This window comes from Fusarium fujikuroi, chromosome FFUJ_chr03 (assembly GCF_900079805.1).
Source record: "Fusarium fujikuroi IMI 58289 draft genome, chromosome FFUJ_chr03".
NCBI lineage: Eukaryota > Fungi > Ascomycota > Sordariomycetes > Hypocreales > Nectriaceae > Fusarium > Fusarium fujikuroi.
In genome coordinates, this window is record NC_036624.1 from 565,298 (window position 1) to 581,696 (window position 16,399).

The window sequence follows — 16,399 nt, forward strand, 5'->3', positions numbered from 1 at the left end:
TTTAACTAACCCGGGATCGTTTCAGGGTATACGTAGTAGGCAGCGATGGAAAAAGAGCAACTCGAGTACAAACTCAAACGGACAAGACAGGCATGTGCCAATTGCAGGTATGAAACATACAGCGTCTTCCTCCTGCCCCTTGTAATTGGAGGAAAAGCTCACTGTTATCAAGGCGTAAAAAGGTCCGCTGCTCTGGCGACCGTCCGACATGCACATACTGCACACGCCTCAAGCAGACATGCTCCTATGAAGAAGCACTCAAAGACGAGGGGCAAAGTGACTCTGACAGGGCCCTCCGCCCACTCATGCCAGCAGGAACTAACAAGGAGGAAGCTCTATCTTCACTTTCTCTCGAGTCCCGAATAACCTCGCTCGAAACGAGTGTGCAAAGGCAAGACTTGTGAGATCGTGTACACCTACCCTTTCACTCAGCTGACCAAGTAATTCGGTAGTCTCATAAGTCTTCTCACCAATGAGCGTGGCATGGCTGGCGCAAATAACCCCCATCTGAGTCGCAAAGACAATATTGCCGGAGATGCCAAGTGGTTGGCTGTCACGTCCGACATGACGCTTTCTGCTGCGGCAGACCTATACTTCCAGTATTGCCATAACCAACCATACTCCCTCTTCCACGAGGAAACCTTTAGCCATCGCTTGGCTGCTCAGAAGCTTCCGGACTACCTTTGCCTCGCCTTATTGGCCACAGCGAGCCGATTTTCTCATTCCACTAGACCATTGCTGCTCTGTGCAGACCAGGCTTGGGAGCTTGCCATCAAGCGCTCGACAGCCAACATTGACTCTGCGGAGAGTCTAACGATTGCCCAAACGATTCACCTTCTTTGCGTCATTGACTACTCTGGTATGCGATGCCTCTTTTATGAACGCAGACTATCAGTAAAGCTGATCTCTTCCAGATGGCCGATGTCGCGCTGCATGGATTAAGCTTGGGTTGGCTGTTCGTATAGCGCAGTGCTACCGATTCAACACTGAGCCCGACCCGCGTCTTCGTCCTGAAGTTCAAGAGGAATACAGGCGCACGTTCTGGTCTATCTACCTACTTGACAGGCTCATGTCCTGCGGGCGAGAAAGACCGACGGCGCTTCAAGACAAGGATTGCCTATTACGTCTTCCGTCCAACGAACAAGCTTTCCGAGACTGCATTGCCAATCGGGGTCCAGTACTTGAACAGCTCACTGGAGACGCGCCAGCAGTTACCGAGCTACCCGAACACAGTCACTTTTCTGTAATCATCTTGATGGCAGCGACACTAATCCGTGTGGTGAATTACGTGCTGCGAGAGGACTCACAAGTTCACGACGATGTTCCCTGGTCTGCTGCTTCACAGTACTCAGCGCTCGAGTCAACTCTGTGGCGACTAGAGCTCAACTACGGACTACTAGATCCATTAAATGCCGTGTGGGAGCAGTCGCTCACTTCAGGTGGCGTGGTAGACCCACGAGCCGCGGGGCCTCTGATATATGGCCGCGCCTTGTTCCATCTCGCGGGCTGTCTGCTTCACCATCCTTTCCTCCTACAGCATCGACTAGCAGAGTCGGCTAGCAGGACACCTCCAGGGTTTTTGAGCAAAGCCTGGACGTCAGCCAGAAGCCATGCTACTGCACTCACATTGTTGCAGGAGACGGAAAACCTTGGATGCGTCACAGTTTCTTGCTTCAGAGGGTATTGCGCCATGGTTGCCGGCTCGATTCACCTTCTTTTTGCGTCTGACAGCAACGACGAGATACGCGAGGCGTCGGTTCGACGATACGAGGAGTGCAGAGGCCTACTGCTAAAGCTGTGCCGTTACTGGGAGAGTTCGAGGCTAATGGTGAGTTTTCCTTGTATATTTCTCGTTCTAGATCTGCATTATTGATAAGTGGCAGTTCATGAAGCTTGAGCGTCTGTATGAAGACAGAGGCCGATATCGTCAGTTTTTTGAGTATACACTAGCTATGGGCGAAAAGACCAAACTCGCAGCGTTTTGGGATAGTATTGACAACTGGGTCCCATCGAGCCGGTCTCCAAGCCCCGAGCATGGCCCTCCTGAGCCAGTACAGCCCATTCATTTCCCAACGTCTATGGACTTTTTCGATCTCGCGCCAGCGGATCCCTGGGGAAACGGAAACTCAATCTTCGGAATGGACTTTGCGAATGGCAACAATTTCATGTGAGGTGGGCGTATCAAAGATAGTACAACGCATGTTTCAGTGCTTAAGCAGGTTGATAAAATGACATAAATTGTGTTCCCTATTGTCGACTTCTATTTAAAATGTAGCATGTTTCAACTATCTCCCAATCATTTGCAGTCGCCCCCAAGGCATGTATGTGCATGAGAGTGACACCTGAGAGATCTCGGCGCTTTAACCAACAGACTTGTCGCTTGTAAGGACATAATACGTCTTTACAAAAGGCGCCTCAGATGTCCATGTGACCTTCAGACCAGAGGGCAATGCAATTATATCTCCGGCTTGAAATTTGAGCGTCTTTCCAGTGTCATGCTCGGTGATGGTGACCAATCCTTCCAGAAGCATGATGGTTTCATCTCCAATAGGTGCACTGTACTCAAATGATACAGAGCCATCAGAGTCACAGCCGGGCATCCCGCGGCCTGTTCTCCAAAGCCCGACCTCAAGTGTTCCGGTCGAGCCTGTATCTCTGATGAGGTGAAACTCGCCAGCTTGCTGTTGGCCCTTGCCTGGTTCGTCCCAAGCATAAGAAGTCCATACTTGTGGGTTGTCGTTGATGTTGCCAATTATGAGGTCGTCTTTTGCGCTTCCGGGGGTAGATCCATCCCACATGACCCAGAACTTCTTCAGAAAAGGGGCACTGGTGTGCCACGAAAGTTGGACATATTTTGGATGGCAGATAATGTCGCCTGCTCTAAGTTGATACTTCTTGCCGGTGGACTTGATGGTAACCTCTGTCGAGCCCTCGAGCAGCAGCATAGTTTCATCGCCGAGGGGAGCTGAATACACGACGTCGCAAGTCCCGTCCTCGTTGCATCCAGGGATTCCTGGGCCCGTGCGCCAGAGGCCTGCACTCAGAGATCCGGATGTTCCTCCGCTTCGAATAACCACGACCTCTCCTTTGGACTGCTGCCCATAAACTGGATCTTCCCAGTCAAAGGGGACCCAGGTCCCTGTTGTGCTGCGGGAGCCATGCTCGAGCTGATGAACTGAGCCCATGTTGGAACTTTGTGCTTTGTAATTGCCCTGACGTCAAAGAAAGCGACTTATCAATAAGACAGTAAGTATGACTATGGTCACGATCGTCAATTGACTTGAGACAGAGGCGCTATGGCTTCTTTCTTAATAGCCCCCCAGCTACCGTAGCACTGTAGCTTATCTTCACCTCCGCAATTGGCATATCATTTCTGGACGCCCAGACTTCATCCGAGCCCCAGGCTTTCGGAAATGTGAGTGGGGACGGCCCGACGGACCAACCGCAAGGACTCCAAGTAAGCACCTAGCCGACTTGGTGGCTGATCTAGTCTGGAGCTATACTTAACCGAAGCTTATCTACAGGACCAACGAAAGCAAAATCATATCAGAGATAAGCCGCACCAGATAAGCAACATTTCTCAACACCAGCATCAGTCTGACCTACCGTAGGCGCTGCGAAGTCGTATGCGGAGATGGAACTGTCTGTCATTGCACGGACCGTGTTCCACAGTCACTTCCGAGACTAGGGAGCCTTGCTATGGTTCCTCGAATAGCAGCTCGAAACACTATCTCATCATCCAAGTCTGTCAGCAACTATCGCATGTCGATCATCCATATCAACAGAGGTAGAATGCGCCTGAACGTTAATCATACTCTGAGGTCAAAGCTGAGAAACAAACAAGCCCCAAAAGGAGAATGATGGATAGATAAAGAAGACCGAAAAATCACCGAATAGAGGGAGCTGATAACAGTAATGCTTGGGCATAGAAGTGTAATTTATATAGACCACGCGATGTCAAGACGGTTCTGCAGAGTCGACAAAATCACAGACTTGGTCTCATACCACTCTGAATTAGCTTTTTGACGCCATTTATCTACCTTGGCCGCATCCAACATCTGTGCAAGAAAGCAAAAGATATCTCTATCCGCCATGACAGCCCACGAGGTGACAGCACTGTCGGGCATGCAGCACTCCAAGAAGCGACAATGGAGACCCTACTTGCTCGTTGTCGTCAGTACCACGCCTTCGAAATACATGTTTCTGGCCTCTTATGACTGACTCTTCCTTACTAGATGTTGAGCATTAGTCTTGGAGCCATGTCGTTTGGGTATGCTTCAGGTGTTATTGGAGCAACCGTCGGTAAGACACCACTTATAGGCCACTTTAGTTTCTCTGCTCATGTTGTTGATTCTCCCCAGCGCAACCCTCTTTTGTCGAGTATTTCGAACTTGGTACCAGATCAAACGCAACTAGTCTTATCTCAGCCATGAATGTGAGAAGCACTTGGCTCTATCCCGCAAACTAAAGACTGACTAAACTTTCCTCTTCCAGTCGCTCTTCTTTGCTGGCGCAGCCATCTTCATCTTGACAGTTCCCTTCTTTGCGGATAAATGGGGACGAAAAGCAGCCGTGGCAGTGGTGAGTGCCTTTCGATTACTCATCCTGAGAAGTGAACATGACTGACTTTGCATCCACCCAGTCGGCTACTGTCATCATCATAGCAGGAGCTGTGCTGGCCGGATCTGTGCACGTCGCCCAATTCATTGTCTTCCGATTTGTATCGGGCGCTGGGTAAGATTGACTATGGTATACTTGCAACTCAAAATTATATTCTAACCTGACAACCAGGACCTATATGATGATCTCGTCGGTGACGCTGTGGATGACAGAGATAGCGCCTCCCTCGATCCGTGGCGTTCTCGTCGGTCTCGTCGGAGCCAGCTTGCTCTTCGGATACTCATCATCGGTTTGGGTTGGCTACGGCTTCTATTTCTTCAAAAGCTCAAATGCCTGGAGAGTTCCATTTGGTAGGTACCAAGAGGACAACTGTTGAATTGACTGGGAACTGATATAAGCCTATTGTAGTGTTCCAGGGTCTTCCATCACTCTTATTGCTTGCGCTTCTCTACTGGCTGCCGGAATCTCCCCGCTGGCTTATGCTTCAAGGCCGCCATGAACAGGCCAGGGATACTCTGCTAAAGCTCCACACTCCAGAAGAAGTAGAAGTCGAATTCCTTCAGATTCGCGAGCAGGTCGAAATCGACAAGACTCTCCCAAGCTCATACTGGGCCATGTTTGCCAATAAAAACAACAGGAAACGAACCCTCATCGGCATGGGAACCTTTGCCAGTATCCAAACATCTGGAATTCTAGTAATTAACAGTCAGTACCCCAAATTCCTTTGCACGATAGCCTGAGCTTCTTTACTGACCCCTACTGATAATAGACTATGGTCCTATGGTCAGACAATACACGCCGAGAAGTTCAACAACGAACATATTGCTAAACATTTCTTAGATCTACGGCGCGCTCGGCTTTGGAGTCGAAACACAGCTCATCTATGCGGCTGCTTGGCTCACCTTGGGATGGGGCGGTGGTTGCCTGGCACTTTTTGTCGTCGACAAGATCCCAAGGCCGAAATTTATCGGCTATGGTCTCCTCGCTTGCCAAGCATGTCTGATAATTGAGGCTGCATTGGTGGCCAACTTTGCAGGCTCAGACAACAAGACAGCCCTCCGAGCTTGTGTCGCGATGCTCTTTTTGTTTGTCTTCATCTATGAGTTTGCGTTGGACAGTGCCCAGTTTGTTTACCTGGGAGAACTGTTCCCTACTCATATACGAGCAAAGGGTGTCTCGCTGGGCTGTGGAACACTTGCACTGATGAACGTCATATGGCTATCTGTAGCACCCACTGCTTTCAAGTGAGTTCTTATCGCATCTGTAACCAGACGCATTGAAACTAATAGCTACAGTTCGATTGGCTGGAAGTTTTATCTGTGCTTCATTATTCCAGGATGGTTCTGTGCCGCTATGATTCTATACTATTTCCCTGACACCCTGGGCTTACCGCTCGAAGAAATCAATGCTATTTTTGAAGACGAGGTATGTTTGTTCTATGGTGATCTGGTTCTTAATTTTGAGGTCTACCACCAGAGAGCTAACAGTCTAGCAGGATAGAGAAAGCATTGTTGGCATCGAGGAGGGAAATGGAAAGGGGTCATTCTCGGCCAGCAGCCCTAAGGAAGTGGGTAGCAGTGAGTAATATTATAACGATATCGTTGAGAAGCTACAGGGGCCCTATTCCTGTGTTATCTAATAGCGGCGGCTTCCGTTATCGGGCGTTTGGTCTAGCGGTCCACAGATATATAGCCTATAAATTATATCTACCTGGACAATCTTACTAAAATATTTTATAATCAATTCCGAAGATACTCTGTTTATGCTAACTTATCATTACCATGCCACTGTCTTGGAGGTCCTCTGACAAAAAGATCACCCTTGCGCAACATCCATTTCCACTCAACGAGCCAGTAAGGAGGAAGAATCTTGGTCTGCTCCATAAAAATGACCGCGGACTTGTCTGCCTGGCGTAAATCGGCCAATACAGCTCTTATCCATGCCAAGGGCTGCATTACAGGGGTCCCGGCGGCTATTGCTCAGACACCACCAATTGAATCTCTGTTAGGACATTGTGGCTTTGTGATTTTGGGACAAAATGTACAGTATTCTCTAGAGCAGCCCAATCAGTTCGAATACAGCCCAACAAGGCTGTGCCCCGCGCAGTTCACAGTGCATATGTATCTACCTCAACCCCAACATCATTAGATTAAACCCATTTCTTACCCTTTCATCGCTCCATATCGAGACTCGTCGGCATAAAAGTACACCCGTCGGAATCTTCAAAATGTCTGATCCAAGCGACCCAAGTTCCTACACAGTGGGCTGGGTTTGTGCGTTGTCGACAGAGTTCACTGCAGCCCAGGAACAATTCGACGAGGAATATGAGCCGCATGAATCACCGGAGCACAGAGAAGCAAACGACTCCAATGTATACAGTTTCGGCAAGATCAAAGGCCATATGGTGGTTGTCGCTGTGATGCCAAATGGTCAATACGGAACTGCATCTGCCGCGACTGTGGCCAAGGATATGATACGCAGCTTTCGCAACATCCGTTTTGGTCTCATGGTCGGAATTGGCGGAGGCGCTCCTACTAAACAGCATGATATTCGCTTGGGGGATGTTGTGGTCAGTTCACCTACACCGGGCCAAAGTGGTGTCTTCCAATACGACTTCGGAAAAGCTACAAAGGAAGGATTTCAACATACCGCATCGCACAATAAACCACCCCCATTATTACTCGCTGCAGTGGCAGGGCTCAAGACCCAACACGAGCGAAAAGGCCTTCAGATCCATGAGAAGGTCAGCACCATAGTCACAAACAACAAGAGATTAAGGGCCAAGTATGGACGCCCAGACGATCCAGATTCTCTTTTTTCCCCTTCGGTTGATCATAAGAGTGCACCGTGTCATGAGTTTTGCGTGACAGCCTCGACTGATCTCAAAGATCGCACCCTGCGACAGGAACCATTGGAGGTTGTTGAAGTCCACTATGGTACCATTGCTTCGGGTGATACTCTCATGACGAATGCTTTCAAACGAGATGAACTTGCTTCCGAGGCAAATATCTTGTGTTTCGAAATGGAAGCTGCTGGACTAATCGATGTGTTTCGATGTCTTATTGTTCGCGGGATCTGCGATTATTGTGACTCTCACAAAAATGACAAATGGCAGGGTTATGCAGCTATGACAGCGGCTGTGTATGCTAAACAGATTCTGGGCAGAATTCGCCCGGAAGCTGTTGCGAGGGAGGAGACTATGATCTCAAAGATTGACGAAGGTCAGTAGTCTTATTTGCTTTTTGGGAACCTAAATCTAAGAGAAAATACTCAATTCAGTCATTTCCGGCGTGAAGCATTTGAAACGATCCATTGCAGAACAGGAAGTACTGGAGTGGCTCTCAGATGAAGACTTTGGAGCTTATCAGTTCGATGAACGCAGTAAAAAGGCTCCAGGGACATGCCAGTGGTTTTTCAACTCGCCGGAATATCAGTCTTGGACACAAAACAAAAGCCAAGTCCTTTTCTGCCCGGGAATTGCCGGAGCTGGAAAGTCCGTCCTCGCATCTGCCGTCATCGAGAACCTGCATGCTCGCTTTCAGCCCAATTCGAGCACCGCCATCGTCCATATTTACTGTCGATACAATCGTGTCGATCAACAAACATTCGACGAATTGTGGGCGAGTATACTGAGGCAGCTTTGTGAGCGATTGTCTCCCCTCCCTGAGTGCATAACACAGGTTTACAACCAATACAAGCCTCAACGTGTAAAACCCCCTCGAGAGAGAAGTCTTTCAGTGCTTAAATCGGTCTCAAGCCTGTTTTCAAAAGTATTTCTGGTTGTTGATGCGTTAGATGAGTGGCGAGCAGAAGACCACGCGGGTCTCTACTCCCTGCCGGGCGAGCTTCTCTTTCTTCATCGGAAGTTGTCCATTAACCTACTCGCCACATCTCGACCTCTACCCCTCATTACAAATCATTTTAGTAATTATCCTTCTCTGTCGATTATTGCTCAACAGGAAGATATTGACGCTTACGTTGACAACTTTGGATGGCCCGAGTCGAGCTGCATTGGCAAGATACCAGGACTAAGAAATATGGTAAAAGAAATTATGTCAAGACTTGTGAAGGGAATGTAAGTTTCTAGAACCGTCGCCCATATCAAGCACTCCCTTACTGAAAACAACCAAGGTTTCTTTTAGCGAGGCTATACCTCCACTCGCTGGAACATGAGACCTCGGAAAGAGACGTGAAAGATGCTCTGGAGCGACTCAAAGACCGAGCGAAGCACAACACCAACCCAAAGTTCAATATTGTGGACCAAGCATACAGTGATACTTTAAAGCGGCTCAGAGAACAAAATCAAAAACACTGTGACCTAGCCTTTCGAGTTATAACTTGGATATGTTGCACAGGCTGGAGTCTACCAGTTGATGCAGTCCAGCATGGCCTTGCCTTACGGGAAGGTGACACCATGTTTCATGAAGATGGGATGGTCGACCAACAATTAATGCTTTCTGTATGTTGGGGCTTGGTCGAGATTTCAAAGGGAAGCGGAGAATTACGGCTTGTCCACTATACTACCAAAGACTTTTTCCGACATAACCTGCATATGCTTGACGAATATTTTCTCACCCGGCATTCACTCAACTGCCACCTGCCTTCAAGTACCGATGCCTATCTCGCAAGGCAGTGCCTCACCTGTTTATCCATCGGCTTACCGAGGCAGCACTCTGGAGGCATTGGCAAAGACTCGCAGCCGCGATTTAGATCTTGTGATGCGTTCAAACCTTCTAGGCTTGCACGACTACATCTTGGGCGAGGAAGTTCTCTGGAACAGCACGACTACGAGACTTTGGTAGACGAAATTAAGAGGGATCCATTATACGAATATAGCGCATTCAACTTTGTTGGTCATTTGAAACGCCTCCCACGGTTTGACCAAACTTACATAAATTCCATCGCGTTGCTCCGAAGACGAGGTATGTTCGACCAGGCAGTCCTGGTAGTACTCACCCTTGGAGATCGAAAGCGTGGGAAAATTCAAGTACCCAAAGAACTTAGTCCCTGTCACCTAGCTGCGCTTTTCGGACTCATTGATTTGGCAAAGTCGCAGATGGAGAGGCCCAACCTCGATGCAATAGACGATCATGGCCCGGCTGACCTTGTGTGGGCGATGGAGTGTTGGGCATTCAAATTTCTATTCATTTCTAAGATCAATATGCGCTCGTACTCTTCAGAGCTCTACCTCGACATTGACTCGGATCGTCGTCGTATTGTTAAGGCTTTGATAGCATCAGGTGCTAACCCACACATGCTTGGATATGAGGGGAACACCCCTCTACACTTGGCAGCCATTTCAGGAGACTGGGACATCGTTCAAATGCTACTCGACCGTGGAGCAGATATTCGCACATCAAATGAAAATGGCCATATTCCTCTCGTATTGGCAATCCGCAATCAACGGAGAACGGCCTACATGAAGCTCCTCGAACTCGGTACAGTCGACATGTGTGGAGAGAACCGTCGCACAGCTCTCGTCGAGGCTGCTTCGGTTGGAGACTTGACCCTAGTAGAGACACTTATTCAACAAGGTGCTACAGTTGACTCTTCGGATGACACCGGCCAAACTGCTTTGATGGAAGCCAGTAAACGAGGCGACCCTCAAATCGTTAAGCTCCTCCTCGAAAAGAAGGCTGATGTGAATCGCAAGGATCACAACTGTGACACCACTATTATCAAAGCGTGCATTGGTGGTGATCCCAGCGTCATCGAGCTGTTACTTGAAGCAAATGCTCAACTAGAATTTACGAACGCTGCGAGAGAAACTGTTCTTTCCAATGTAGGTCGCAGTTGTGGAGAGAGTATCATCAAGCGACTCCTCCGACACAGCACAGATCCTGCTACTCGAGATCGACATTCCGGCTATGTTCTTGCTTCCGCCAGCAAGGATGGACGCCTAGATATTGTTTCATCGATACTAGAAGACGCCGCGTTCAAGCCAGCTTTAGAGTATCTCAACCTTGCCTTGTCAAAATCATGCTCGGCGGGAAACGACAAAGTTGTGAAACTTTTGATAGATCATGGCGCGAACCCTAATACGAACCTCGAGCTAATAGAATCGCCAGAAACACTTCTGACGCGTGCTATTCGTGAGGGCGATGATGCTATTGTCTTGCTCCTGTTAGATGCTGGCATCAACTGTGAAAACGAGAACAAAGCTAGAAGAGGGCCTATTCACGCGGCCGCATCAACAGGCACAAAGTTAATGGTCCAGAGTCTAATAGACAAAGGTTTTTCTGTTAATCACCGTGCCTCCATAGGACTAATGCCTCTGGACTTTGCAATGAGGCGTGAAGACAAGGACACTTCTATCGCGGACTTTCTTCGAGAACGCGGTGCAATCACTGAGGTAGAGCGACTAGTTCGATTTATGCGAAATAGAAGGAAGAAGGTCGATTGACTTAGTTAATAGGGTTTAGATATTCCTGTTTCAGTTCTCTTGGCCTTCGGAGTCTAAATCCTCTATAATGAGCAGTTCTTCACAATAGCGTTGGCTGATGTATGCATTGCGTTGTGATCTTTCTCTCGTGGGCACACGGAAAGGCCATCCATATACCCTCTCAGGCAAGAATCTTGAACCATCATAAAAGTCATCGGTGTAGCATAGCTAGGCATCTCGAAATTTTTGTTCCTTTTCAAACTTCTACACGTCATGCAAACTGCTCTTAGTTTCCGCTGGTAACATGTCAAAGTTGATTCATGAAGCCTTACGCATGACACCGTATGACACCTAGCCCAACCTTGCCTTCTCTACACGTACTTTCGCGAGCCAAACCAGTAGACCAAGGGGGGTACGACAATCTCAGTGGTAGTAGCTCGTTGCAACCACGGAAATCCCCAGCCAAAAACCCCAGCCGAAATCGCTCTCCCGATACCGCCCAACGCCAAACCAGCCAATAGAATATTCAAGGCCAGCTGTCTTTCGTTGATATCGTAGGACGTCCAGCATAGCGCAGCGCCGTAGGCAATGTATGTTCCACCAAGGAAACGAATCTGTGAATCCATGAGGGAGATGGTTGATGGAGGAAGTTTTGCGCGTTCAGTTTGGGCGAGGTATTCTGTTAACCCCCGGACGACATGCGATGCGCCGTTGTAAATGATCCAGGCGGAGAAGCCTTTGAGGAGGAGAGGAGTGTATTCCGTGGGTATTAATTGGGACATTTTGCTAGAAAGATTGGTGGAAATTGGAGAATAGTGGGAGTGCACTTGAATTGGTAGACGCAATGTCGATTCTAAAAACAACACGGTTCTAACGGGCTACTTATAGGCCTACAAATACAAACCCAAACTGGCCTACACAGCGCGCTTAATTGAACCCATGGATGTTGTTGTCTGAAACGGGACAATATCTTGCCGCTGACCTATCAGTGCTGTTAGCGACGAGGAAAAGTCGCCGGGCCGGGGTGATTCTCTCGTCAGCGCTGCTGACAAAGAGCTCAGCTCCCGTGGCGTGAGTACGAATAATGCATTTATCGTCAGGAAACTAAGTCGATCTGAGAGCTTAGTGCGGACATAAGAGATTTATGTCCGGCGGAGATATGCATAACGCTAACGGTTAACCGTCCAGAAGGCATGGTGAGAATTAAGAACCACTCAACTCAAGATATGCTTTGAGATATTTTAGCATATTCCTTTTTTGGTACCTTTCTGCCTCATTACCTTTGATCAAAGTGTTTTGGCGTGTAAAGTGCATTACGTTCAATTTCTCATCGCAGCGCTTCTCCATCCTCCCCCAAAACCGCAGCGCTCGACCGCACGAAACAGCACGTACTTACACTATCTGTAGAGCTTCCCTCGCTTTTATAGTTTCAAGTCTTGGGGTGTTCAATTATGAGGTCATTGTGACGAGAAATGGTCCCTTCTAAACAAGAACTCCTTCCTCGTCTATTTTATGGAGCAGTGACGATGCCCTTCACGTTATGATATCATCTTAACGTTCAACCTTCTTCTTGAACCAAACCTCACAACTTCAAACTGCCACTCTCATCTCCATCAAATCACCGAAAGATCATCACAAACCGCCAAAGACTCATCATCTCTTGCCCCTCAACGCAACCATCTTGAATATGGCAGACCTTCCCACCAAAGACGACATCAAGTCCCAAGCCGTCGACGGCCGTCCCATCACACAAGCCGAAGCATCAGCCATCGCTTCTGAAGAATCAGCCCTTACCGGCAGCGGCCCCATCAAAGGCGGTGCGGCAGCGACTGCTCAGAGTCTACATGACAAGCAGCAAAACTTCCTCGAGAAGGCGGGCGAAGTCGTACGAAAACCGCCCACTGAGGTGACCAAGGAGGATGCCGCCGAGGTGCAGCGCGCAGAGGTAAGATATCGCGATGATTTATGCGATGATGGTTTACTGACTGGTGTAGGCTCGGGCAAAGGGCGGTCCTCCTGGAAAGGGATCTACGGCTGCTGATGTGCAGTCTGTCGCGGATACGAATACCCAAGCTTAGAATCAGGTTTTGCTATTCTAGAGTGATATTGGGATGAAACAGTGGCGTGCGTTGCTTGAGAAAGTTCCTCAAGGAGGACCTCAAGGGAAAAGGCATGATTAGGCATGAAGAGTCGCAAGAAGAAGCCGGAGGCGATGGCAGGACCAAGATAAAGCTATTATAATTAACATTCAAGCTGTATTCCAGTTACTTGTGTCTCGTAAGGTATTTGTGCCTTAGATACACGCTGCAAAGACTGGACTGCTCTCAGCTACAATATCGCTTCATGACTATGATATGAGTCTACGTGACCACTTCACAGGACGATTTACTCACAACTGAGTCTAGCCCGAATCCATGGAATCCATGTTCAATGCGTAGCTCCAAGGGATGCAGGTTCTTCAACCGTAGATATCTTATGGTTTCCCCCAAACCAATTTTATCCAGAGACCTACCAAGCCCAGCATTTTTTTCTTTTTCAGGTTCGCCTAACCACTTCCCAGATCAGGTAATATACCCGTGCAAGTGATTTCGGAGATCGGCCTACTGATTCTGCTCATGCAACGCTCTGTTGGTTGTCATGCTGTTGGTTGTGTTTTGTCCCACTTCTACATGCAACTAGGCAAATCAGGAAGAGCTTTGACATTTCAGATAGGAAGTCGAAATCAGTTCAGCATTCTCATGGATAATTCAATGGTCAAGATTGAACGTACAAGTTCATTCATTCATAAGCCCGCCGCCAGTCTGAGTCCTATTGATCTACATTCTTTCACTTGGGAGATGTTTTGAAGATATGCTGTTCGACCGTCGTCGGCGAACCAACCCCCTGATCACGAGTTCACAACCCCAGCATGATCATCTGCAGCTTGGCCCGCAACTAACCTTCATACGGACTACTACTGCATGAAGACTGGGTATGCAGTCCTGATTCATTTGGCCATCTGTGACGAGGTTGGCTCGGATACCCGGATGATCGAATACATATATCGATGGCATCCACTCCTCATTTGGAAATGACATCTCCCCCTCCCAAGTGTGTCCACCTTGAGATTTCGAGCGTATGATCATAGCTTAAGCCAAGCCCAGAGGGTAGGATCCGATACCGGAAATCTGGTTTGGTCAAACTGGCCAATCATCCCCTCATATCATGTCTTTCCTCGTGAAACTCGGTCTAATATTCTCTATATTCACGACCTGGGCATCATGCTTCAGCAAGTTCTTGCGGCCCCCAGAGCGGGACCCAGATCAAGCAGTTGACCAGGACATGACCAAGAACAACCATTACGAGGACGGAGAAATGATCCCGATCCTATACAACACCAACATTAAAAAGGTTGACCTCTACATATGGCAATTCATTGACGCTGAAAAGAACACAACCGCTCGTTTAGAAAGTAGTTGGACCTCCTTCCTTCTGTATATCGTCTTGCTGATTGAACTGCCTAGACGATGGTACATCTGATTCTACCGGCTGGAAGGCCCAGTATGATATTTCCAACGCGACCGAGAACAATGAAGATTGCATCTATTGGTTTTCTTTAATGGACAGCAAATATGGCGGGTTACTAGCAAAGTCCCAATACGTGAACGTCAGCGCGCCGAAAGCCGAGGAGACCACGACGGATTCGTCCGCGAGCAGAGATACAAGTTCTGCATTTGAGCCTAGTTCTAAATCTGGATTGTCTGGTAGTGAAATTGCCGGCGTAGCAGTCGGCGCCACAGTTGGAGGTCTGCTGATTCTTGGGGCTATGGGATGGATGGTTTGGAGAAGACGGGCGAGAAGGAAAGACGATGCAGTGCTGGCAGAACTTCCTGGAAATTATGAGCAGGACCAGCCTCACTCTGAGAGACCGAAGAGTGAGCTACCTGCTGAGCCTGTGGTCTTTTCTCCAGAGCGTCCGAGGAGTCCTCCTAGAATTTATGAAGCACCATGAGTAAAAAGACAAGAGGAAAGCTTAGCATAACAATATGTCATAGTCAATACATTCTTACTAGCTATACTTCTTATCTTGTAATTTAAATCAAATTATTCTGGTTGTTTTTCATTCCCAAGTAACAGGTTCCAACACTTCAACCAGTAAACAAGGATCGTTGTCATCTGGACCAACTTGAATGCTATCATCTTATCTGAGATCTTTATCAGCGACCGTAGACACATTCCAGTCAAGCAAAGCGTCGCTGCCCAACACCCCCTCAATAAGAGTCGAGCTTAAGTTCCACAAGTTGGTTGCCAACTCGGGATTCGAAGCCTGACTTGTTTCTTTACCCTCCTGATCAGGGTCAGAGAAGTAGTACCCATTCAGATCCTCTTCTTCGATCTTGGGTGAAGTCAGCGCCCAGAGCGCACTGTAAGATCCCTGCTCAACGTCACGTCCGATGGCTAGCATAGCCCAGGATAGAAGTTTTCCTGTCAGGCCGGGGTAGGCGTCTTTCCACTGCTGCTGCATCGCGGTATTTACCTACCATTTCATCAGTATCATGCTGCAATTGGGAACCGGGTGAACTTACAGCTCCCGGATGAACAGAAAGGGCGTAGATTCTATCCCCGTTCTCCTGGATAACCTTTCCAGCTAATCCATACTTTGCAAACAAGATCATCGCAAGCTTGGTCCTGTTGTACCGAGCCGTGGAGTCAAGATTCGGATCGTTGATTTCATCCTTGCTTCTGAACTGGATGTTCGAAAGCTGCGCGAGACGATGCATCTCGCTAGCCTCAAACACAACTCTCGGCGGCGGTGTATTCTCCATCTTTCCCGTCTTTCGCAACAGTGGCCAAAGCTGGTTGCACACATAAAAATGCCCCAAAAAATTCACACCGAAATGTCGCTCAATCCCGTCCGAATCCAAGCCAAACTGATTGGTGTTGATACCTGCTGAAAGGACCAAAAAGTCAAGTCTATCGAGGGATTCACGCAGACCGCCAAAGACTTCGCGGATTTGAGCGAGGTTTCCCATGTCGCATTCTTTCCAATCAACTTTGGCGTCGGACTTTTCACTTTGGATAGTGGAAATGGCTTCTTGGCCTTGTTCTTCTTTTCGGTTGATCATTATGACTTTGCAGCCGGCGTGGGCGAGGGCGCAGGATACTTCATAGCCGATTCCGAGGGCGCCGCCTGTCACGATTGCGACGCGGCCTTCGAGATGTTCGGGTTTGATGACTTGAGGGCCGATGCCTGTTGTTTTTTGGAGGATGGATTGCATTGTGACGTTGTTTGGAGAAAGATTATTGGTGTCGAGTGTGTAGTTTCGATTTTCAAGACGACTTTTGGCAATGAAGGAGATTTTCTATATCAAGTAGATTCTTATACTCATCAAGAAGTTGTCGTTGAAGCCATCCACA

At 48.3% G+C, this 16,399-nt stretch overlaps 8 protein-coding genes; 5 read left to right on the plus strand and 3 right to left on the minus strand.

Annotated features, from left to right (window-relative positions):
- Positions 1 to 45: 45 nt before the first annotated feature.
- FFUJ_02310 (uncharacterized protein) lies at positions 46 to 2,171 on the plus strand (the record flags this gene model as incomplete). XM_023574025.1 has 5 exons in its annotated part: positions 46 to 107; positions 173 to 400; positions 453 to 859; positions 915 to 1,828; positions 1,884 to 2,171. The coding sequence occupies 5 exons, from the start codon at positions 46 to 48 to the stop codon at positions 2,169 to 2,171; spliced, it is 1,899 nt and encodes a 632-aa protein (XP_023427453.1).
- A 189-nt stretch (positions 2,172 to 2,360) lies between these two features.
- Positions 2,361 to 3,185, minus strand: FFUJ_02311 (uncharacterized protein; the record flags this gene model as incomplete). Its single annotated transcript, XM_023574026.1, has 1 exon — positions 2,361 to 3,185. One exon carries the CDS (start codon positions 3,183 to 3,185, stop codon positions 2,361 to 2,363), a length of 825 nt encoding a protein of 274 aa, XP_023427454.1.
- A 907-nt stretch (positions 3,186 to 4,092) lies between these two features.
- Positions 4,093 to 6,205, plus strand: FFUJ_02312 (related to sugar transport protein STP1; the record flags this gene model as incomplete). XM_023574027.1 has 11 exons in its annotated part: positions 4,093 to 4,173; positions 4,236 to 4,302; positions 4,362 to 4,435; positions 4,495 to 4,581; positions 4,643 to 4,734; positions 4,792 to 4,970; positions 5,029 to 5,325; positions 5,390 to 5,403; positions 5,461 to 5,864; positions 5,916 to 6,045; positions 6,116 to 6,205. 11 exons carry the CDS (start codon positions 4,093 to 4,095, stop codon positions 6,203 to 6,205), a joined length of 1,515 nt encoding a protein of 504 aa, XP_023428766.1.
- A 642-nt stretch (positions 6,206 to 6,847) lies between these two features.
- Positions 6,848 to 11,023, plus strand: FFUJ_02313 (related to ankyrin; the record flags this gene model as incomplete). XM_023574028.1 has 3 exons in its annotated part: positions 6,848 to 7,841; positions 7,900 to 8,695; positions 8,752 to 11,023. The coding sequence occupies 3 exons, from the start codon at positions 6,848 to 6,850 to the stop codon at positions 11,021 to 11,023; spliced, it is 4,062 nt and encodes a 1,353-aa protein (XP_023427455.1).
- A 350-nt stretch (positions 11,024 to 11,373) lies between these two features.
- FFUJ_02314 (uncharacterized protein) lies at positions 11,374 to 11,784 on the minus strand (the record flags this gene model as incomplete). Its single annotated transcript, XM_023574030.1, has 1 exon — positions 11,374 to 11,784. The coding sequence occupies one exon, from the start codon at positions 11,782 to 11,784 to the stop codon at positions 11,374 to 11,376; it is 411 nt and encodes a 136-aa protein (XP_023427456.1).
- Positions 11,785 to 12,689: 905 nt separating this feature from the next.
- FFUJ_02315 (related to seed maturation protein pm25) lies at positions 12,690 to 13,080 on the plus strand (the record flags this gene model as incomplete). XM_023574031.1 has 2 exons in its annotated part: positions 12,690 to 12,947; positions 12,997 to 13,080. The coding sequence occupies 2 exons, from the start codon at positions 12,690 to 12,692 to the stop codon at positions 13,078 to 13,080; spliced, it is 342 nt and encodes a 113-aa protein (XP_023427457.1).
- A 1,126-nt stretch (positions 13,081 to 14,206) lies between these two features.
- On the plus strand, positions 14,207 to 14,993 carry FFUJ_02316 (uncharacterized protein; the record flags this gene model as incomplete). XM_023574032.1 has 2 exons in its annotated part: positions 14,207 to 14,453; positions 14,506 to 14,993. 2 exons carry the CDS (start codon positions 14,207 to 14,209, stop codon positions 14,991 to 14,993), a joined length of 735 nt encoding a protein of 244 aa, XP_023427458.1.
- Positions 14,994 to 15,182: 189 nt separating this feature from the next.
- On the minus strand, positions 15,183 to 16,107 carry FFUJ_02317 (related to light induced alcohol dehydrogenase Bli-4; the record flags this gene model as incomplete). XM_023574033.1 has 2 exons in its annotated part: positions 15,183 to 15,518; positions 15,568 to 16,107. 2 exons carry the CDS (start codon positions 16,105 to 16,107, stop codon positions 15,183 to 15,185), a joined length of 876 nt encoding a protein of 291 aa, XP_023427459.1.
- Between the last annotated feature and the right edge of the window lie 292 nt (positions 16,108 to 16,399).